The sequence below is a fragment of the Pterocles gutturalis genome, unplaced genomic scaffold (genome assembly GCF_000699245.1).
Source record: "Pterocles gutturalis isolate BGI_N339 unplaced genomic scaffold, ASM69924v1 scaffold30667, whole genome shotgun sequence".
Taxonomy (NCBI): domain Eukaryota; kingdom Metazoa; phylum Chordata; class Aves; order Pterocliformes; family Pteroclidae; genus Pterocles; species Pterocles gutturalis.
In genome coordinates, this window is record NW_010114057.1 from 14,784 (window position 1) to 37,960 (window position 23,177).

At 42.0% G+C, this 23,177-nt stretch overlaps 1 protein-coding gene across 1 annotated transcript in view; it reads left to right on the forward strand.

Moving 5' to 3' along the window:
• The first annotated feature begins 2,702 nt into the window (after nucleotides 1-2,702).
• The window catches only part of EGFLAM (EGF-like, fibronectin type III and laminin G domains), a 56,232-nt gene continuing 35,757 nt past the window's right edge, over nucleotides 2,703-23,177 (forward strand). Inside the window, exons 1-7 of the mRNA XM_010074723.1 lie at nucleotides 2,703-2,787; nucleotides 2,960-3,069; nucleotides 4,996-5,079; nucleotides 6,816-6,842; nucleotides 11,188-11,305; nucleotides 11,543-11,678; nucleotides 17,726-17,892. Coding sequence (XP_010073025.1) covers nucleotides 2,703-2,787; nucleotides 2,960-3,069; nucleotides 4,996-5,079; nucleotides 6,816-6,842; nucleotides 11,188-11,305; nucleotides 11,543-11,678; nucleotides 17,726-17,892 — 727 coding nt within the window. The remainder of the gene's footprint in view (nucleotides 2,788-2,959; nucleotides 3,070-4,995; nucleotides 5,080-6,815; nucleotides 6,843-11,187; nucleotides 11,306-11,542; nucleotides 11,679-17,725; nucleotides 17,893-23,177) is intronic.

Genomic DNA, 23,177 nt, shown 5'->3' on the forward strand with positions numbered 1-23,177 from the left:
TTTATTGGTTGTTCCAAATTATTCACCAAATACTTTCTGTAAATAATTTTATTGGCTTATAGTGCGTTCAGAATATGAATTTGAAGCCTGCTTACCTGAGTATTTGTCATTGCTGGTTAAAATTTGTTATTTCAACAGGTATGCCTCCCAGGAAACTTGTCTCATAGACTGTCTCCAAAAAGCAATGCAAGGCTAGCATGAATATGTTAAGAGTGAATGTTTAGGGGGTATTTTTTTTCCTTTACTACTGTTGCAGCTGTAATACTAACCTGCCTCACTGGATATTGTGAAGATTGGAAAGGTGTTTTCTGAATGTGAAATGCTGCTTAAGTAGACAGCGATACCCTGGCCCTGGCTGCTCTTCCCTGCCTCTCCTTTGGGTAGCGGGTGGTACGTGGTGGCGTATGGTCCAGCTGCTGCTGAGTGCAGGGCTAACTCCTGCTCTCCATGAGACTAACTCTGTGCTAATATATAAAATGGGTGAGGGCCCAGAAAGCAAGTAGCGTGGCGTGGTTTGGCTCTCGTCAATATGGCTGAACTCCTCTGCTTCCCAAAAGATGTCCATACTGACTTACAGATGTGGTCTCTGAGCTCTGCTATCCTCCAAAACTTTCCAGGCAGACTTTCCTAGGAGTCTGAACTTTTGCCACACACTGTACAGATGTGTGGGTGTCCCTGTCTTTGGGTCCTGGGTAGTTTACAGCATTTCAGGAACATGTTTAAAAGCTACGAGTTGCTCAACCGCATTGCCTGAAGCACTGGGTGGTTATTTGTTTGCTTGAAGGTCTGTTTAGGATGTGTTCAGCTGCTCCCTGCCCCTTCTGTGGGACCTGGAGGAAGGGAGGTGCTGGTGTTGTCCCTGAAAAGGGGCTGGGAGGGGACTGCAGCTCCCTGTTTTACCTTCTGGGAAATGTGACAGGCTGGGAGGGAAACTGGGAATCTGCCTGGTGGCTTGTTTTAGTGGAGCAGCAGCCTGTTAGGGCAGACTGTAGTTCTTGTGCATGCTCCCATTAACTCAAATTAGATCACTGCAGGGAATGAGGACAATTGATGCAGGTAGAGCCCTAAGTATGTTTTCTCTTTTTAATGTAGAAGTGTAGCAGTGTCCTGTAATGGCTACACAAACTTTTCAGGGATGTTGTAATAGTGCATTAGTCTTAAGAATTTTTTTCAAGTTGAACTGAAAGGCAGGATCATTGGGGTGTGTAGAAAATACAAACCTCCAGCATACAACAGGTAGTCCCTTTTTCTGAAGGTGTGCATTTTTTATGCCCCACTATGTTGTTTAAACAATAAAAGGAAAAAAAAAAAGTTCTTTGTGAGGAGCCCATTGCATACAGTCTTTGTGCAGCCTTGCCTACGAACAGTCTGCTGGAAATTTTTTTAGGTAAGAATGGCTGAAGCTTCAGATATAGGAACTGAATTATGAGAGAAGTTCTGGTCTCTTAAACGTCATTTTTGTATTTATCCTTTCATAGTTGCACCTAGCACTGTCCAGGCTTTCTTTTAAATGTTGAAGAGAATTAAATAGATAAAAGGGCCAGGAAAACAAAGAGTCCTTGGTGTTAACGGAGAGGTGTGGACCCTGGCTGGCCACACTTGCTCAAACAAATTAAGAAACATTAACCTAAAAGTTTCCTAGCAGTGGGAAAATGCAGGGCCAGTTTGAAAAGGACCAGAACATCACTTCTGCTCGTTTTAACTACTCAGATATTGATAATTGATCCTGTGCAGAGTTTGTAAGCTGTTTTGTAATCAGCTTCAAATCAAATATGTTGGTGGAAATGACAAGTGTAAATCTGATGTAGGCCTGCTTCACATCTAAGAATTACCTTTGCAGTAGTTTGGTTTTGCTTGATATTTTGCCAGAGCTAGTGGGGGAAAAAAAAAAAAAAAAGGAGGAAAAAAGGTTTTTCTTCGCCTTTACTTACAATTTTCATAGGTAAGGGCATGCAAAACGCTAAGTATAGTAAAATTCTTGCCTTGAAAAAAAATGAAGTTGTTGTTAAAGTGTCTGAATCAGTTCTCTGTTACAGTTGTTTGTTAGGTGGGTTTGGTTTTAAGAGCATGGATGATGGTGGTTTGGAGAAGTGTTAAAAATCTTGCTCAGGTTACAGAGCAGACACGCTCCTCCGCCTGCCCCTTTCTCGGAGAGTAAATGCAGTTGCTAACATGTTACTGGAGATGTGGCTCTCAGGGTTTCCTTCTTCTCCAGCCTTTTTCATTTGCAGTAGTTGAATTAGCCATTGTACTGAAACACCAGCCTGTGCTATGGGAAGAGAAGGAGATGGATAGGATCTGCGATACCCCTATAGCTGTATTAAAATGCCCTCCTCTCGCTGCTGCTGGTGAGAGACAGGGTTGACTGTGGCAAGAGATCCCATCTCCATAACCTGCATCTGGAGAGGGGCAGGTGGGAACCTAGGGGTCCTTTGTGCTCTTCTCATCAGGGTAAACTTGCTTCTTTTTTACTTCATTCTCCTTCCCATCCATAGCTGTCGTGAAGGAATTGAGGTTGCAGAGGCTGGTGCTGATCGGGAGACCTCTCATGGCCCACGAAGGGGGTCTTTTGGCCTTTGCCAAAATAGCAAAGGGCTGAAGAGGAGGCATATTTGGGGTTTGGTTTGGTTTTCCCCACACCAGGTTGTTGCTGATGGACATGAAGCCAGGGAGGGGCGGTGAGAGGGAGGTTGAAGGTGTCCATGAGGTGTCCTGAGCTGGCCGACAGCTCCTTGCCACGGAGAGAGAGGATGTTCCCCTTTGCCGCCTCTTTCCGGGAGGGCAGAGGTAGAGAGGGAGAAGGTGCACCCAAGTCAGATCTGAGTAGTGGGCTCTGTTTGACAGTTTGGAATGAGGGCAGCACACATCAGTTCTTCTTCAAAGCTGTATCTGCCAGGTGGCTAAAGGAGAGGTTTTATGTTTTATGGCTTCTTATACAATGTCATTTTACTTTGAGCAGATAGGCTGGGGCCTCCTCTTGATATACTGCTGGATTCACTGAACTGCACAGCGTTCAGCGTGCAATGGAGGATGCCAAAGCAGCATGCGAGCACTGTCACGGGATATACGGTAAGTGGTCCTCTCTACTGCTAGCAGAGGATTGCAGTACTTTACATGGCCTCAGACTATGCACACAGCATGGCAAAGCAAGCAGGAGAGCTCACTCTTTTAAGAAATGGTGCCGCTGCCCAGAACTCAGACGAGGGACCGTGTACTCAAATGGATTGAACTGTAAACTTAACAAACAAGCAGTTCATGTTTCAGAAGCAGGCTATGATGGGAATTTGGGTTGGATGCCACAGGCTTGTAGTGGATGTAGATTGCTTTTCTGTTGTTGTTTTCATGCAAGGATCTCAGCACTCTCTGCAGCTGATAAAACAGGACAGTAGAGCAGAACAGGTCGATACTACACTGTGCAAGTGAAGGGAGATCCATGGTGATTTCAGGGCTGTTCAGATCCTTTGAATCATACTTCCAGTCTGAGGATTGCTTTAGCAGGAATAGCTTCTCCAAGGTATGCCTCTAAACCTTCCCAGAGTGGCAGCAGGTACAGGGGAAGGAGAGATTTTCCCCTGATAGATACTGTACTGCATAGCATCCCTGGGAGCCCAGCTAGAGCCTTAAATACCAAAAGGGACTTTTGGTTATTCCCTCCTACATCTCTGGTGAATTCTCCGTAAAGAAGTCAGGTGATTTTCTTGTTTTATCCAGCAATTTTGTGGGTGAAGCTCTGACACCCTCCAAGCCTCTGCCACATTACCTTCTGCCTGTTAGGCAGAGTAGAGTGGCTAGCCTGAACTGGGAACTGTTTCAGTGTGCAAGCAGAAAAACAGTGAGCACTAATCTGCCCTGCCATTTATTCATGTTTGCTAGGTATTGCTTTTACAGGTATTCCATGGCAATGAAATTCAGCCCCAAAATGGAAGTCACTCAGCAAGGAATTAGCTCCAAAGATGTGGGATATCAACTAGAATTTGTTGGTTTCCCCTCTAACAAAAAAGCAAATAGAAGTTGTTTTTGTTAGCACATTAAGTGTAAGGATTTGAAATTATGTGTGCTAAAAGAGTGAGAAAATTCAGTGAAATAGGCATTTGTAGTACCTATGCCCCTTCATCCCGTGGTCTTGTAAATTACACTAATGCACGTCAGCTGCAGGGTTGTTTTTATTGTTATGAAAGTGCTTGTCATCCAGGACACTGAGAAGCACTTGCTGTGGCCTGAACCTGCCTCAGCCTGGCTCTGTGTGTAACTTGAGTCCATTCTTCTATGTGAAAACAGAAGTGGAGTGAGTAAGTCGCTTTTCTATAGGTCATGATATTTTTCAAACAGTTGCAATACTTTATAGTCACCAATCATAAATAGTTTTCACAGTTCATACAATGCATCAAGCATCTAAGACCCAGTTTATTTTTAAGCCTTGAGTTCATGTGTGGCATGATGGTAAAACCAATGACAAACAGCATTGATAGTGCTAGACCCAAACCATCTTCACTTCTTATTAGCTTTTGACCCTGTAGCATCTCACTGTCTCTGTGTGCAGGAAATTAGACTCTCCCTGGCCCACTGGTGTCCAGTACACAGCAACAGGCATGGAGAGACATTTATGATACAGCAATTTTTATAATGACATAATAATGTACCACATAGGAAGTAAAATGCCTAAGTTGTGCAGACCAGTTCCTCAAATCTTCAGTTGTCCAAGCTGGCTATGGCCAAATGATGCATAATTAACATTGCCAGTTGAAGTCTGCCTTGAAAGCTAGGCTGTTTCACATCAGTTCAGCATATACACCGTAAGATGGTGTCCTTTGGTCATAGGATAACTTTTAGCAAATCTGAAGGGAATATTAAAGGACGTTAGCTTTTCCTGCTTTTGAAAACGTAGAGGATCATAGACTCAAATGCCGTCCACGATGTGATAACGATGCACTTGTTTTTAAGTAATTTTGAAGCATTGTGCTATTGCTTTAACTGTCTTGACTATTTCTTCTCAAGGTCTTTTACTCAGAGGTTGAAGATGACAAAGCAGTTAAACAGCTCTCACACGATATTCCCCTGAGTTTGGATATGCTTAGCATGGTGAGTATTTCTTTTCATCAACAGTCAGGGTGCTGGAGTGGAGCTTATAAGCAGGAACTTGCAACTGTCTACTTGCTGCTGGTTTGTGAATTATGCTGAGGATCCAAGCACCAAATCTGCTCTGGGTAGTAAGCAAAAGGAAGCTGCAATGCTTTTATGTAATCCAGTCAGTGTGATACCATTCTGCTCCTTATTGTCTGACTAGTTTATCATGTAAAACTATTGGGACTGGCTTGCATGTTCGTACTATTGACCTTTGGCATCTACTAAAATAGAACTTTTAATTTTGAATATGTGTATTCTGTGAAGTTCCACACACAGAATGGGAATTGCATGACTATGCACAGTCAGATTTGCAATATCAATGTGTATGTATTGCAGTGTCTGACACAGGTAAGTGTGTGAGTTAAATGAGACACAGTTTTCAGTGTATTTTTCTCTCTGTGTGAGATGGTGGCCTCCTGAAATACAGAATTTAAACTTTAATAGTGCTGCTTTAGTTGCAGTTGTACAAATCTGTCTTCTGGAAGATTCCCTCAACTTCTGTTTTTTTTTGGTTTTTTTTTTTTTTTTTTTTCTTAAAAGGACTGCTTTTCCTCCTTGCTTCCCGTTTTCCCCCCTTTCCTTTAGGTCTGTTTTTCCTTTTATCTCTCCTTTTCCTTCTTACTGTGCTTTATTTCACTCTCCCCTTATCTTTCCTCCTTCTCTTTTTCTGTCCAGTTTCCCCTTCCTTTTCCACTTGTGAATAAACACCACCCATCCCCTTCTGCTGCACAGTTGAGCAATTAGTGCGGAGATGAAAGCAATTCCTCTGTGCTTCTGGATGGTTTTAATACTGTCTGCTTTTAAAGGGCATTCTCAAAACATGCCAGTGTTTCCTCAGTGCAGAGAAGCTGCTTTTTGAGTTCAGCAAGGCAGAAACAGAGATTTTCCAGCCTCTGCTCTGACAGAGAGCAAAGGAGTGTCACAGGTCGGGCGCTGTGAGGAGAGCACTTTCATACCACGCTTTGCAAGGGGCAGTCTGTCCATGAGACAAGAACATTACCAGCACAGGAATCAAAGGCTTATATGTGTGTACTGAGGAGCATTGCAGGCTTTCCAGTCTATTTGATGATTCTTCTTCACATTTCAAGTTTTTCCTCCTTTCTCTTCTGTTCATCTTTATTCTCCTTTATTTCCTCACCCCTCTTCCTTCAGCCTCCCCAGGTGGTGTTCCATGATGTCCATTCACTGATATTTCCTGATCCCTGCTGGGCAGTGCTCAGAAACCTTCCTGGTGAGAAGTGTGAGTGAGAGGGATGCTCAGATTTCTTGCAGTTTCCCATCACTCTGCTTGTTGGTTTGGACTCCTTCAGGTTTCTGGTATCACAGCAAATGAGAGAGTCCCATTGCTGTGGTATATTATTTCTTTTATTTATGCATTATTTTCTCCCTTCTGATCTTCATGTCTGTATTCCTCACTTGCTTTTTTTCCCCAAAAAGCAGTCTTCCTGTTAGTGCCAACAAAGATCAAACAGAACTTTTTTTTTTTTATCTTAATCCTGACAGCAGTAATTCTTACTCACTGAGAGAAAAGAGTCTGTCCCAGTACTCATGCAGATGAATAACAGCCACATAGACTACTCTATGCTGCAGCATTGGTCTTGTTTTAATTCCATGACCCATTATTTATGGTGTTTTGAAACCACTTTTTAGTCTGTTACTTCGTTAACAAGTTCTATTTTGCTTTTTCCCAGGGTCAAACTGAAGGACAAGCAATTTTTGTAAGTATTGGTTCACATGAAACTTGGCCACAGCTGTATTTAAAATTAAATTGAACGTTCCTGAACTGGTCTTTCCACAGATTCGCACACAAAGGTTGATCTCACATGTTAATTCTACTTAGCACTTTCACAGGATCTTTTGTAGTCAAAATGTGGCAAGTAGTAGCTAAAGCTCAAAATCCAGAGGTAAAGAAAGTGAACACTTGTAGGTTTAGTGGCTCCCTTTTTAGCAATGGATAAACGTTCCTACTGGTCATTAGAAGTATTTATGGATGCCTTGTTTTACTGGAGGAAATTTGTGTAAAAAATGAGCTATGTCCAAGCAGTGAGGATGTACAGGGGACAGGGACAGCTAGAAAGTCAGACACAGAGTGACGTGGAAGAACAAAACAGTCTGGGAGAGGAGACAAAGAGAAAAAAACCTGAGCCAGTCTGGCGAGAGCTGGGGAGGAGGAGCGCGGGAAGAGGCCGGCCACGGAACGCCCAGGAGGAAGGAGTGGGAGACCAACAACTAGTATAAAACAGGTTTGAAAGAAATACCAGCCCTCTTAGTGGCTTTGCAGCTGGTGAATTATTCAGATTAATTATTTACAGTTGTGCACTTGGTTCAGTCAGCTTCCTATGAGCAGTAAATAGATCAGGCTTATTGTGAGGGGGGAGGCGAGCAGGAGGTGCTTGGGTTTGGGTAGGATGAGAGCACCAATTTCTATGTGTAACTGGAATCCGTAGCATCAACAACCTTTTCCAAACTTTTTTTCTCAGAGATCTGTTCTAGGAATGGAGAAACTCCACAAACTTGGTTGTTCTCACACAGCTTTCATAGTCGGAATTAAGGGAAGTTCGGTTGGACTGTAGGAGCGTGATGTCCGGAAGAGACCTCAGGATGCACTTGAACCAGGACTAGCTGGTTCCATCCCAGCTGAGCTGAGTCTGGATTGTGCCATTTCAGAGTTGAGGTTCCATGCTGGGCCCTTTTTTTCTGCTTGATAAAAATAACACTTCTGAAGGATACTTGTGGAGAAGTATGACTGACTGGGATTAATCAGCTCCCAGCTGTCATTAATCCTCAGGAAGTGGTGTTCTCGCTGAAATGCTTTCTGTTATATTCATACCAAACTCAACAGAAATCTGCAATAGTTTTGTGGTTGAGTCTGCATAGTTCATGTTTCCATTGCTAAGCCTCCTCTTCTGGTGCCGGGAATGACCTCGTTGCTTTCTCAGAGGCTTCTTTGGATCGTGCAAGGCTGTTGTAGCGAGAGCTGAACTGGGTCACCTGTTCCTGTGTGTGCTTGTGTGCATGTGCTTATGCATCAGCAAAGTGAATAATGTCTTATAGCTGTGTTATGTCATCTTATAATAGAGAACATGTAAGTGAGAGCAGCCAGGAGAAGTGCAGATGCAGTATGATTTAATAAGGCGGTTGTTTTACTGGTCGTACTATTCACAAAGTTGAGAACAAATATTTAAAAAAAAAGAAAAAAGCAAGAAAAATTGTCAGACTTTAAAGGTGGGAGGTTTCACGTCAGGCACAGAGCCCTGGAGAGCATTAGTACTCGCTGTCAAGTTGCGAAACACACCAGTATAAAATGGGGAGTGACCAGCTGAGACCAGTAGTGCAGGGAAGGAGTTGTCAGGGGATCAAGTGTCGTTAAACCCAGCTCAGTTTCTGCAGCTGTGCTGTAATCCAGGGTTTGATGGGTTTTATTGACTAAACCAAAACAAAACAGAAAACAGGTTTTCTCCGGAAAATAATTTGTAACCCAGGTTTCTGTGGGGCAGCTTACTGTGCAGCCTCACAAACAGTACCAACACACTTGGAAGGAGGGCAAGCTGTGTGGCAAGGCAGGGAGGGGTATACAGTTTCTATGTACATCTGAATCCTCTGCCACAGAAAAGGCATTGCATTGCTTCACCCCATTCAAGAATGTGAGATTGTAATGAAAATACCAAATGTCATTTTGGAGAGTTTCAGCAAGAGTGTTGTGTAAGACAAGAAAGTGAGGCTGGTGCCTGGTAAAGCCTCATTGGCAATGTAATGTCCAGTTTCGGGCATCATGCTTCAAAATATAGAGGCAAGTGAGCGGAGAGAAAATGATGCAGAGGGAACTCTTCTGCATACTGCCTAAATTCCTGATCTCTGAGGCCACTGTGTCTCTTCTGGGTTGGAGAAAACTTGGATTTAAGACCCTTCTCCTAAATACAAGTGAGGAAAAAAGAGATGATGTACTCCTAGGCTTCTGAGCAGTGAAGTACAAGGCAATGTGTTTCCCTTTCAGAGAAAGTGTTCTGGTGTTAGGCGAGTGTTCCCTGAGATTGTCACACGTCAGGGTAGCTTGGTGATGTCCTGAACCTTTACCTGTTTGCTAATGTCTTGATCCTAGTAGACTAGAAGATACTTGATATCAAAGACAACCAGGATATGTCTGATAGCTGTATTCATGGAGAGGACATTGCCAGGAGAAAGAGGCATATAGCCATGTGTGTAGGATAAGAGAGCACCTTGCTGAGATTTTGAGGGTAAGCACGTTGAATTTAAATTCCTAAACAGAAATTAGGACTTTGGTCTTGATTGGCCTTAAAGTCAATGAGATTCTTTCTGTTTAGTTTATTGTAGACTTGAGTCTGGAGGTAATAATATGAGGGAAGTACATCAATATCCCCCTCTCTGCAGAGGCCAAGTTCTTGAATAGTGTGAAAGCAATGAGACAAATAATGAAGGCTTTCTCGTAAGAGTGAACGTAATAAAGGGGGATTCTGTCAGGAACAAATGCACACAGTTTAAATACAAATGGACTGTACACATGGCAGGGAGGATGGAATGTCAGGAGCAGGATCATCAGTATTGTTATTGGGAGGAGGTGCTGGGTTTTCAGCAACTGGCTTTTCAGATCACATTTTGAAAGATCTCAGTCACTTCAGCTATGAGACTGAAAGACCCAGATAAATTTTTCGGTGTGAGTGCTCTTGCAGCCTCTGTCTGGGTAGTTACTTTTCCAGCATTGTTATCATCTCTCTCAGATGAATCCAAATCATTCAAGCAGATCACGGGTGAGTGATGGAAAAATAGGACAACGGTCAAGTGGTCCATGTTAATAGGAAATCAGTGATGGAGCTCCAAAACCACAGCTAGAGAAATGACAGATTGCAGGGTGCTGCCAAACAATGTTGTTGTAATAACGTAAATTCTCCAAAGAATAGAGAGGGAGTTTGTCCAAAAGACTGTCATAGGGAAATTTAGCAGTTAATAAAATTTTGAGATTGTTTACTATTTTTCTGCAACTGGAAATGCAGATTTAAAGCCTGTTCCAGAGTGAAAAGAGAGGAGATCTCTGCATTTTCACATGCACTGTGAAAAATGTATTTAATATCAGAGGATGAAAAGCAGAAGAAAAATATCTGTAAAATAGTTTTTTGTAAGTGCTTTTTTTCTGACTGAAACAGTCTGAGGTGTAGAACCTGGTATTTCTGTTTACTTGTATACACTGTCAAAATTTGTAAATCTGGGATTTGCATCTCTCTACAATAGGCTGCAGGTAAAGGATACTGAATTTCTATACACATGTACACATGCATCATTAAAGACCAGATCTATGTGTCTGAAGCTGATCCATGCTGTAGGCACCAGCCAGTGATAAAATGTAATTTTTTTGGTGACATTTGCTACATTCTGGGAGATTTGAGCAGGCTTCTCTGAATGGTATTCAGCAGCACAAGCTCTTCACATGGAGGTTCACACTGCCTCCCTTGCAATAGTTATCTTTGGTTAACCTTTCTATGTTTATGGCAGAAAGACAAATAAGGGAAATGCTCGCTTCAGGTCAAGGCTGACAGCTAGGCTAGGAAAATTGTGAGAAGCGATGGGACTGGTCTCTGTGAGAAATTCAAGATCATCAGTTCACACTGCAGCATCTTGTTTCATTCTCCGGAGCTTCTATGGTCTCTGGATTTAAAAGAAAAACAAAACAAAAAGCAATAAAAAAATGCACCAGTCTGATAGCAAGTGCCAGCAGTGGGCTCAAGGGAGGGAATAGTATGTGACTTTGACTTCACCAGCAAGAAGGCTGGACAGTGAATGCAAACGATCTGCAACCTTGTGAGTTATGCTGAGAAATAAGTCCAGGTCTTCCCTGTGGATTCCCCCTGAGGCAAAGCTGCAGCTTGAGAGGAAACACGTGGTGCTGTTTGTGTTGCTGCTTCTCAGCTGGGCTGGGCTGGCGACAATCCTCCTAGGAGGTTACATGGAAAAAGCCATTAAGATCCCTGAATCCCAGCTCACAGAACCATCCCCAGTTACATGGAAGAGCTTTCACAATGTTCTTGTCTTGTCTTCTCTTGACTCTGGTAGGAGGTTGTTATTGGTGATCTAAAGCCAGGCACTCTGCACCGCGTTAGCGTTGGAGCATATGGCTGGGCAGGGAAAGGACGACCCAGCATGCCCAGAGACGTGACAACCTTATCCCAAGGTAACACTGCATACATGGCTTTCTGTTGGAGAACTGTCAGGGCACATCTGTAACGCAGCAGGTTGCTCACACTTGAGTAGTATTTTTCTATTTTCCACAAGTATGGGGTTTTAGAGGGGCAACAGGTAAAGGGTGAAGCCTCTACATTTGATTCACAAGCTTGTGGGTGTTGGGTTTAAGTGTGCCTTAGCCTGTCCACTTCTCTGATGCTGTTCCTTTGCATTTCTTCCGGCTTAGATAAATGCATGCCCCCTGCACCACCCTATCAGCCCCAGATCATGGTAGTTTCTGATTCAGAAGTTGCGTTATCCTGGAAGCCTGGAGCGAGTGAAGGAAGTTCTCCCATCCAGTACTACACAGTGGAGTTCATCAGGCAAGTTTGCCAGTGGAGTCTGAATTTCAGTGTTTGTGCACTACCTGGGGTTTTTTTTAACTAAACTGTACTATTAAACTGCATCTAGATTCTTTGTATGATTTATGTAGTTACTCTGTGTAGTACACTTAGCTATCCTCTCAATGTGTGTTGAATTACCCTGAAAATTTAAAGATTAAACCAGACATGATCTAATTTGTTATAAAATCACCAATATGTTGTACCTTCTGATTGAAGAAAATAAGGTCTCATTTGATCTGTTCCCTCTGATAAAGGCCTGGGTGAATGAAGTTTTAATTTTTTCCTGTCATCAAATGCTGGCAAACCATGCTGAGAAAAGAGCCTGTGGCAGAGCAGTTCCCCTGAGCAGGAGTACCCTATGCTGCCGTAGGAAATAATCTGAGGACTGCAAACTAAGTATGTTGGGAAGTTTTACCTGACAAAACTTTTTTGGGTCTTGAGCTTGCAGGACTCAGACTTGCTTTGTTATCCTAATGCTAATTAAGTCAATGTGAAGTGTTGGCCTTTCTGGTTAGAATTTTCTGGAGGAGATAGTGTATTGGTGGTGTTTTTTTTTCTTTTATGTTGAACTCTCTAAAATTTGCAGTGATGGAACTGAACTGTGAAAAGTTGCCTATCAAGCTGCTTTTGTAAGATGCATGTGAAGTATCAGGACGAGGTGTTTGTGTCTGCATGTGCAGACAAGCATTCACACCTGACTCTTCATATGCTCGTGTAAGCTAGTATCTGCATATAAAGATGTTTATTTTCATGTGCTTGCCCCAGTGTTTACACTTACAGTGAATACAAAATTCAGCCTTTGGAAGTTTAATCCTGTGGGTGAAAACTTGATGACAGGTTCTAGTTGAGGTTCCTGGATAAGAAGAGAGAATTGCTTCTTTAGCTACTCTGAGCTGTAAAGGTCAAAAAATAGTTCTTCCAAAAAAAACATACTCATTGTTACAAAGGAATTGTTGTTGTTAAAACAGACAGAAGGAACTATTGGGTTTCAGTCCTCAAAGCATTGTTGCAATCCAGAAGATACAGGTATAATGAAAAGAATTCCCAGGCTGAAATCTTGTTTGTGACCTTGTGTTGCACTTTGTGTTTGAATCAGAATGCCCTGTATTTAGTGGAAAGTCACTCAATGTTGACTACACAGGGAGGCAGGACATGAGGACTGAAGATACATTATGGCTGTCCTGTAAACTCCGCTATAGCATTACCATTAAATTTCTCCAATATCTACTTTTTGAACACCATTGTTATCTGAACTCTTGCCTCTTCTCCGCGTCTGTTCTATCTCATTTGCTTGGACAGAGAAAGGATTTTATTGGGTTCTGGTTGACAACACTGCTGTCGCCTCCGTGCATTTGCCAGAAAGTGGAGGCTGAAGATGTATGCACACCTCTTCATAGTGCCTGGGGCCTGCTAATGGAAGAAGTGGGCACCATCATCATCATCTGACACATTGAAAGTGCACTCTTGAATGTTTTTGTTCAGCCAGAGAGTGGAAAGCTGCCTTGACTATTTAAGTTGAAAAATGCGAGTAATTGAAATTTCAGTGTTTTGTTGCTTTTAGACTTTGGAAAAGAATTTGCTAACAGCACAATGTTTTGATTACACTGTTTGGTTTGAGGTTTAAAGCTAAGCTTGAAGAGTATTTGTTAATTTTGGGATTATGCTCTCTTAGTCTTGTAAGCTTGATCATATATTTGGAGAAAGTTCAATGAGCCTTAAGCCCTAATGGCAGTTAGAGGTAAAGATTTAACTTTAAGCTTCATTGTCTTTTGCTGCACGTAGCTTTAATTACTGTAAAAGGTATTAACATGATTTAAAGCTGTTACATTAAACCAATGTAAAAACAAAACAAAATAGTGCAAGTAAATTTAGAATTACATCCTCTTAGGTCAAAGAAGTACAATGTTATGCTGTGCTTTTGCAAAATTAATTACTTTCTTATACAAATCTGTAATTTCTCTTGGGTGCAGCACAAACCTCTAAAAACTATGACATTGTTTAAAACATTTCAGTCCCCTTAGAACTAACTTTATGACTTTAACCCTAGAAGACCCATGCTAGGGGACTGACATGAGGCAAAAACCTCTTTTCATTTGCTCAACTGCGATATTGGGTATGAAAATTCAATACATTAATTATTTGCACGTACCAGCATCTGATTGGAACCAGAGTTAACCTGCAGTCTGTTTCTGCTCAGAATCTGAATTTCAGCCTTTATTTAGGCACTTGTATGGGTTTCCCTTAGCACATTTTGGTTTGCTGTAGGCAGTGGAGGGCTGTAGGTGGCTTTAGATGTAGGATGGGCTGGGCTACCTCAGGCTCTGCTCTGCTGATTACTATAGAGGACGCTAAGGAGACCACAGTCCCAACTTGGCTACATGCTGAAAATCAGGAGAGTGAATGTAGGGCTCACTGCACAGTTCATAGGGAATATGTAGAAGAATGTGTTAAATCCAAACTAGCTAGTGGAATCTGTGGAGGATTGCAGGCTCAGTGTTAATAGTCTGTTGCTTTATGCTGAGAAATATTTTATGGCAAACAGTATCCTTATGAAGGACCCTGAAGCAAGACCCTGGACTTAAACTTACTAGTTTGGGTGTTTTTCCTAAAGATACTGTAAAAAATTTATTCTCAGAACTATCTTGGATATTTTCACTTGATTACTCCAAATACTCACATTTTTGATCTGTTGAATACCTTCCCCGTCTTATAAACCTGGAGACTAACATACAAATTTTTATAATCAGCCATCTTCTAGCAAACCACATGTGTTTCAGCAGAGTATCCCTTAAAAGGGATAGGTCACTTTCTTTTCGTCTTCTTGGTGCGTAGATGGACTCAACAGCTTTTGATATTTATCTTGACATACAGGCAAAATTTTTCAGTGTCTCAGTAGTGACACGAAACTTCTGCTGCAGTGGACTAGGTAGGTTCTGCCGATAAAACTGGGCAGATTTATCAGTGTACATACATTAGGATGGAGCAGATTCAGCATAGTGTTGTGGGCAGACTTCTCGATGAGTTTGAAGCCTTCCCCGTAAAAAAAAGGTGTATATCCCTGAATCCATAACGTATTGAACTAGCTGTCCCTCGCGCTGCACTGAACCAAGCAGTCATACTTGCTTTTTTTTGCAAAGAACCCAAAACAACAGATCTGACCAGGAAGATGCCTCCTGATGCCCAGCAAAAATACATTTAACACTGCTTTCCTGATTGAGGCATGAAACAAATAGATCTGTCTCAACGTTTACCTCACTATTTGTGAGGTTTAAATCCTTGAAAAGATAATTAAAGAAGACAAGAGAAGTGGAAAATATGGAAATTGGAGAGAAAATTCTTAGCAATGTTAGACAGAATCAAAGTAATATTTAACAAAAGAATGAGGTTAGAAAGTTGTCTCTGTTTCCTTTCCTCAGAGTTGAACTGGCATATTGGTTGATATTTTTTGTAGAAAGTGTCCCAATAAAGCTAAATAATAATAATTCCTAAAAAGAATATCCTCTATTGTGGTATTTTCTGCACTGAGTATAAAACAATGATCCAAATGTTTTGGGGTAGATTTGGGGCAGAATTCTGCCCTTGATTTCTATCTGTCCGGTCCTATTGACTTTACTCATATGTTTGTTATCTTGAAATACTCTGACTTTGTCACTGGCCATACTCTTACTGCATGCCCTTTCTGGGCATTGGAGATGCACAGCCGTAACTTCAAGAGTGGACAATGCCTGTGGAAGTTGTCTGATTTCCTCAGACACAGGTACATTGTGTGGAGCAGCCCTGCAAGGTTCTGGCTGGAGACAGAGGAATCCGTGCTGCTCCAGGGAGTGTAGCTGTGCAGAAAGATGGGAAAAAATGTCATCAAAATGAGCCCTTCAGTGTAAAAGTTGACACAAACTGAGTTGTGATGCAAAAACAACTGTGAAGACAGTTTTCAACAAAATGTTCCCAGCTTGGAAAACACAGGAGCTGGCTGGCCCTGAGTGCTGTCACCAGCTGAGTTTGTTGTGTTCCTCTCCCCATCTGTTTGCCATTTTTTCCTCTCGTACTGATTTGTTCACACAGGGAACATTCTGGAGAAATAGCAAAGGTCAAGTGATAAATCTCCCTCTTTCCTTCAGCTGCAGATGCTTACATGTTTTCAGGCATTTTCTTTATTATTCACTTCTTCAGAAGTCTTGCAAGAGACAGTCAGTGAAGTTGAAGGCTAGCCTACAGCTTGTGTTCTCTCCTAAATCTTCATAGGCTGCAGTGCCTCCTGTGATTCCCTTTCTCAGAGGCATGCATTTCCATTCAGACACAAACATGAGCAGGATCTGTTGCAAAGAGACTAAGGCAGCTCTTGAGCTAGAAGGAATTCCTTGGACTGGAGTTTGAGACAAAGAAAGATGTGTACAGGAAAACTGAAAACACGACTGCGCGAGTATGTGGAAGGAACCCATGTTAACAGCGTTCGTTTGGAAAACACTATACATTTTCATTTTGGCCTAGGCTCAGAGAAGGGAAACAATGAAAGAGTAGCCAAAATAAATGCCCTCCTGTCTACCAGGAAATGGTGAAATGGTGGATGGTGACTTAAGATAGTCTATTTAGCTGTCATTGCATCTTGTGTATTTATCTGATTTTATTTTTAGCAAGACAATGAAATATTTGTGCCCTGTGCGCCATTGTGCACAGGAGCCAGGCAGCTGGGAGCTGCTGCTTTGTCACTGCGTTGGCTCTGCTGGCACAGAGCAATGAAACCTCAGTGGTCAATAAATCTTGTATTGACTGATAAAATAAAACATACATTAACTTTGGCATTTCCTTCCAGCTGCAAATAAACAAATACAAAATGCCTGCCTTGTGCTATAATTTTCATTGGAAGACTGTTGGAGGCATCTGCAGCTAGTCCTATGTAAACGCGGGTAGATTCAGGGAGCACTTGGAAGTTATTTCCTGTAATAAATATCACAAGGACATCTTAGGAAAGGACACTGGAATATTTTTATCTGAAAGTAATTTCTCTCCCTATTTTACTTTTGTAGGCTTCTATTTGAATATTCTGGGTGGCCTAGACTTAACATCTGCATTTTAATTTTGTTTGTAACTGTTTAGCTACTCCGTTCTCTCTTTGATAAGAAGAGACCACTTCTAGAGAGAGTAGAAACTGTGTGAAAGCATCAGAATACTCAAAGTATTTGAAGTAGCCCTCCCCTTTTTGATGTCCCTCTACAAATGAACTTAAACTTCTGAGACCACACTACCATGTGAATTATTGTACTGATTTCAGGTGGATTATAACAGCACTTAGAGCAAGCATTTATTGGCAATTGGCTTCCAGTATGAATCAGATCAGGAGTTAACCAGACATCTTCCAAAAGCAGACATGGGAATTTTGTTGCAAAATCCACATCCATAGGTCATGTTCTCTGCATTGTTGTTCTGTTTTGTTTTGGTTTATTTTTGTTTTGTTTTGTTTGTTTGTTTGTTTGTTTTTCTGAAGAGAAGACTTTGAATCCAGATTTTCCAATGTGGGTGGATTAACCCGATTGCCTGGAAGGTCAACTGTTAGATTCTAGTTGTGCTAATGCTTGCATATGTTTGAAGGGACTTAGTGGCGTTAGAGCACAAACTCTTAGAAATACGCCAGGATCTTTCCGTCTGTTGTGAATTTTTGCTTTATACAACCGAATAAGAGAGTGGGAACTGCTACTAATAAACCTCCAGTTGAAAAGTGTGACACAAAATCCATGAAAACAGGTAAACAGAACTTGATTTGTCAAACTTTCCTCTAAACAACCTCTTTGGCTTTATAAGCAAAATCTGAATATTGGTTTTGTGTCACTTGTTTTGTGGTTTTGATATCACAGGCTTCACAGCTTAGGAATGGTTGTACAGTCTGGGCCTTTAAGAGTGAAGGATATCAGTGATGATTTAGCAGGCTTAGATCTCATTTATTTTGCTTATTTCCCAGGAAAGTTTAAAACCAATTAATTTATACAGCCAGTTTTAATTATTTATGATCTTGGCTTTTTTTGATCCTGAAGGCCAGACCTTGACAGCAATTGGACGGTAATAAGAGAGCAGATCCAGATGGAATCCATGGTTCTCAAGGGACTTCTCCCAAATACCAAGTATCAGTTTGCCGTCCGAGCAGCAAACTCCTATGGGTCCAGCCCTGCCAGTGCACCGAGCGACATAATCCGAACATTCAGTGAGTAGAACCACTTTATGTAACTAAAGCTGTATAAAAAATAAAGTATATCTGTAAATAAAGTGTATCTGGGGCAGCCTGTGGAGGGCAGCTTGTGCAAGGAGTTTCTCTCCAGACACAGGCACCCCCAGTTTGACACCTCTCAGTCCTGTCCGTGGAGCTTGCAGGATCCTGTGAACCAAGCCACAAGCAAAGATTTGAAAAGCTCCAGGCAGAAGTGCTCTCACGCCATTTCTCTGCTCTGGAGGTCATTGACAGATATTTTTGGATTGCTACTCACTGACTTTTCTGCTGGCTTCATGCAGAACTGATAAGTTAATATCATGGGGAGAAATGAGAGAGACAAGTCTATTCTTCATCTTTTCTTTCTGTTCTTTGAAACTGGACTGTATGTATTACATTTATAATTTAAAACAACTCAGAAAAACCAAAGCAAATGTATACTGTCTTCTGAGGAATAAGGCTCTTAAACTATTAAGCACAATCGTGAAAATAGTGATATAAACAAGTAATCATCCCTTTTTGATCAGAAGCTGCACAGCATAAATATCAGGTGAAAATGCATTCAAATATACTTGAATAATCACAACGTGTTAACAATTATGTTCACATTTGCGTAGCAGTGTAGGCCATGCATGCTGCAGTAAGCAGTAGAGCCTGTGCACATGTCCTGATGGCCTTCCTCGGGATATACTCCTCTGCCATTGTTTGCGTCTCTGTGGGGTGTCTTTGAGGTGCTGTTGGTCCCCATCACCCCCAAAATCATAGCTGCATATGAGAATCTCAATCAAGCCAATACAGAGCACGTTGGGAATTGTACAAGTCATATCTCTTGCACAGTGAAAAATCGAGTGTCACAAATTGGGTTGATGCAGGAAGCAGAGCGAAGGCTGGCAGGGTATGGGGACTAACTGAGGTATATCCTTAATGTGTCAAACTTTTTATTGTGTTTAAAAGGTTTTGGTACTTTTAACTTCCAGTTTTGAAGGCATTTATGAGGGACAGAATACTATGCAAGAAAATGCCCGGATATGATTTTAGCAGATTAATGAACTACAAAAAGACCGACAAATCTGAGTTCTTTTCTTTTCTGACCTGCTTGATTACAAATCATCTTTAATTAACTGGTAGAAAATGAGCAGCGGATCATCAGGTAGGACTGTGAGCTCTGCAAGAAGAATTTGCATGCTGCAGAAATGTGGACCACATCCTTAGTGATCCGCCAATTTAATTCATTAAGGATTTATTTCTAAATTGCTTCCCTATTTTGGAATCACTTGTTTTCATTGACTTTTATTTTTTTTATCCATTCTTTTTTCCCTGCTGTCATAAATTCAGTGCCTTGAACAGCCTGCCTGAAGTTTGTTATGGCTGCTGAACTTGGGAGCTCAACTTCTGAATGAAATGTTTGTGAAAACCATGAAGGTGCACCATGCTCTGGGGTTTCTTGGCCCCTGGGTCCTCACGGGTCAGCTCCTGCTGCCTCAGGCATGCTTGTGTGCTCCTTGGTATCCCGTTTATCTTTAGATGTGAGTGGTTGCATTCTTTGGTCAGGAAAGATAAAGTGTTTAGCTCTGTTAATAAGGATCAAGTAGTCTTCATGCTGCGCTTATTACTGAAGTGCTCTAGGAAAGGCACTTTGCCTTTGGAAACCACCTGTTCTGCAGAGACCTGTCAAAATGGCTCTAAAACATGGATATTTGTCAGTAGATCTTGGAATCAATTCACCCCCAGTGTATATAAACATTGATTTCTGGAGAGGTTCACAGAGGGCATGAGCTTGACTCTGTGCCTGGATCAGGTCTGAAAAGTGAATGTATTATGCATGTTGCACTCCTCTCTAAATAGGCTCAAAAACTCCGTGCTGGTCTGTCGTAGGCACATGGGTGCTGCTGTGGCTGAGAGGTTGGTCTCCCTGCACCAAGGGGCTGGCAGTGCTTGTGGGGAGACCCTCATGAGTGGGCAGAGTGCCCACAGCCTGGGGCCATGTCATGTCCATGGTGTGCTCCAGCCCTGCACCAGGTTGCTTATTCTTAGGGATGCTTTAGCAAACTCTGGGTCCTTTGGCAAAGGCAAATGTGGTTCTTTTGCCACTCTGCTCTTAGTTTCCACGGTGGAGTTTGCAAATAGGCTTAAAAACTACACATGGCCACTGTCCATGAAAGCCTGTGTTATCTTGTGGATACCTATCTTCATAACAACCAGCTCTTTGCAGAGGGAGGCATGGTGTTCAAAGGCAGCAAAGGATGGGTGCCTTTAGAAATAAGTTATGTGGCTTTCTGGAAGCAGGAGGGTAACTGAGTATAGCAGCTCTCACTTGGTGATATCTGTGTAAGAAACTAGTTTGATTTTAACCAGATACACAAGTACGTTGTGCATTAGTAGAAAGCTAGACTTCGGTTGTGAAAAAATTTCTTTATTAAAGCCATGCATAGGCTGAACATTTATTTTTTCCCCAAAACACTAAAAAACCCTGAAGAGTGATTTAAACTGTTGACAAGTTTAATATAACAAAAAAAATGCTTAGGAGCAAGCAAGTAAAAGTTACTCCTAGTTCACATCTGCAGGTGCTTTCCCCCCTGTAGCCTAAAAGCCATGGTTACCTTCTTTGGCCCAGTTAATCATGCACTTCAGTTGCTCAAGTAAAGACATTTGGTAGATTTGAGGTCCCCTAGGTCCTGTGGTTTTCAGCTGTCACTGCAGGAGAACATGTGCCTCCCGTGCATCTCCCAGACACCTGACAGTTCTCTGGGGCTGTCTCAGGTACAGTAATGCATCTCAGATGGCACCAGATGCCTCAATCTCTCAAAGTGCCAGCAGATACTTCTTAGTCACCTATGGTTACTGGAAGGGTGCCAGACAGTTAGCATGTCTGCAAATGATGTACCTTTGCTCTTCAGGGTGAACACTGTAGGAATTACTACCTTCATTATTAAAATGGTACCTCCTCCCATGTAAACAGTTAAACATGCGACAAATATTTGATGCTGTTTTCTGAGTGCCTGTATATTCCTCAGAAGTGCTTGAAATATCTTAGGAGACTGGCAGAAGTCCATACAATGTCTGGCTCCTTTGCACTACACTTAGTCTACATAGTGCTGGCACTAAGGTCCTTAGTGTGTTTGGATTTTAAAAATATGTAGCTTTATGAGTGTATGTCCTGGATTTTTATACTTGTTTGGAAGTAATTAGTGCTTTTGTTATTTTAACTGAAGAACAAATTCCCAGCATTACCTCAAATGCAGGGGACCTTCGGGGTCTGTGTTTCATTGTGTAGAGTCTTTCGCAGCTCTTGTAGGCAGGCTGAGACAGAGATGAATCCTGCAGACACTGAGTCCACACTCCTTGGGGATGTTTTCTGTTGGGGTTTATCTCATTCTCACATGTAATTCATTTTGCTTTTAAAAAGTGGCTGGCTTTGCGGTACTCTTGTTTCAGGGCAGCATAAGAAACTGATGTCTTTGTTTGCTGAAATGTTCCTCTGAAGGGTTGCTGACAGTGTCACCTAACCTGACAGACCTCCCAAGGTCTGTGCAAGTAGAACATGTGGCCTTGATTATGAGCAGTTACCCCCTTACCTAGCAAAAGATTGTGTGCTTGGTTTATGTTACATTGCTCCATTTTCAGGAAGGAAAGAGAAGGCAAGTTTCCCCAAGGGTTCTCATTTATTTGTGATTTGGTTTCTTTTTTTTTTTTTTTTTTTTTTTTTTTTTTTTTGAGAGGGAAATGATCTAATAAATCAAATTTTGTTGCCTTTCTTAATTACAGATGCAGGTTGCAGGTATTTCACTTACGTGGCTGTTGGTTTTTTGCTATATCAAATCTTTCAATGTGTCATGGACAATTTATTTGAAAAAAAGATTTCACATATCAAATTTAGTAACAACAAAATAAACTGTTCCAAAGAATCAAACAAAGTGTCATCACCTGCATTGCTTAAATACCCTCCATCTCCTGGGGAAACAGATGGGATTTGCACTGTGTCTGGAAGGTCACCAGCCTTGGGCTTTGCCAGACCAACAGAGGAAGCGTCTTCTGTTAAAAATACCCTCCTGCTTGTCTCCACAGCAAACGTGACAGAAGTGTCTGCTTAATCTGAGTGCATCCCTTCGTCTGGTCCTGGCCATCACTACCAGGCTCATACTGAGTAAGGCATTGGTACAGGTGCTTAAATATTCTGCATGGTGCTTGAATGTGTCTTCTGAGGCTCAGGCACCAGAAAAGGGCAGTCCCTTGGGCCTGAACCTTGGTGTAAATTATGGTGATGTGTCTTGGAGGTAACAAACGGAGGAGGTTCTCCACAGAACTGTTTCCCACAGATCTCCAAAGGCTTTACAAAGGCAGTGTTCACATTTATGCAGACGAGGCAAAAGAGCAAGAGGCAGACCAAGCAATATGCAGTGCCTCACTGTGAGTCACTGACAAGAGTAAAACTCAAATTAAAATGCCCCCGATGTATTCTGGATTTAGACCTGCTAGAGTCTGCATTAAGCCAACCAGTCTGTTAACACTTCTGTTCAATCTGCCCGCGTTGCAGTGCCCAGTGGTCTACCTCCTACGCTCTCCTGTGTCTCCTGATCAGTATGCTAGTGGCCACCTAATCTGCAAAACAAAAGTTTGTGTGCCCTTCTGTTTGTTTTGAGAAAGATTTCTTTGGTATAACTTAATCCCTGATTATTTGGAAAGAAGCTATCTAAAGTTCATGACCCCCCTCAGATTTTCCAGTTAATTATACAACTAGGATTATAGGACCTCGTAAAGTGTTTTAAACAGGCTTCATCTCCTTGTACACTGAAACACTGATTTAATGAAATACAGCACGCTTTCCCTGATTTGCCACCCATTATGAGGTCCACCAAAGCTACACAGTCCTCTTTAGAGATAGACTTGCATGGGGGTTTCTCTACAAGAAGTCAAGTTAGCTTTTCTGCTGTTATTTAGCAGTTTTGTGGCATCACATCACACCTGGGTATCATGTCACATCCGGTGAGCAAACACCAAATGTAAGGCAGAGCAAGGCGACTGAGAAGCCAGTGGGCTGTTAGGTAGTCTCATCATTTGTGTGTGTAGTGATCTCTATAAATTCAGGCATAATCAGAAGAGACTACATCTTCATATCTTCACTGCTCCCAGGTGTGTTTTGCAGTACCAGAACTGCTCACAGATCAGCAGGCAGAGTAATGTAGCATGGGCTGGCTGAAACTCAGATGGAGCCAGGGTGAGTGAGAGCAGAGATTAGGGGCCATAATAGAGACCTATGGATATTAGGACACCTTATAAAGTTA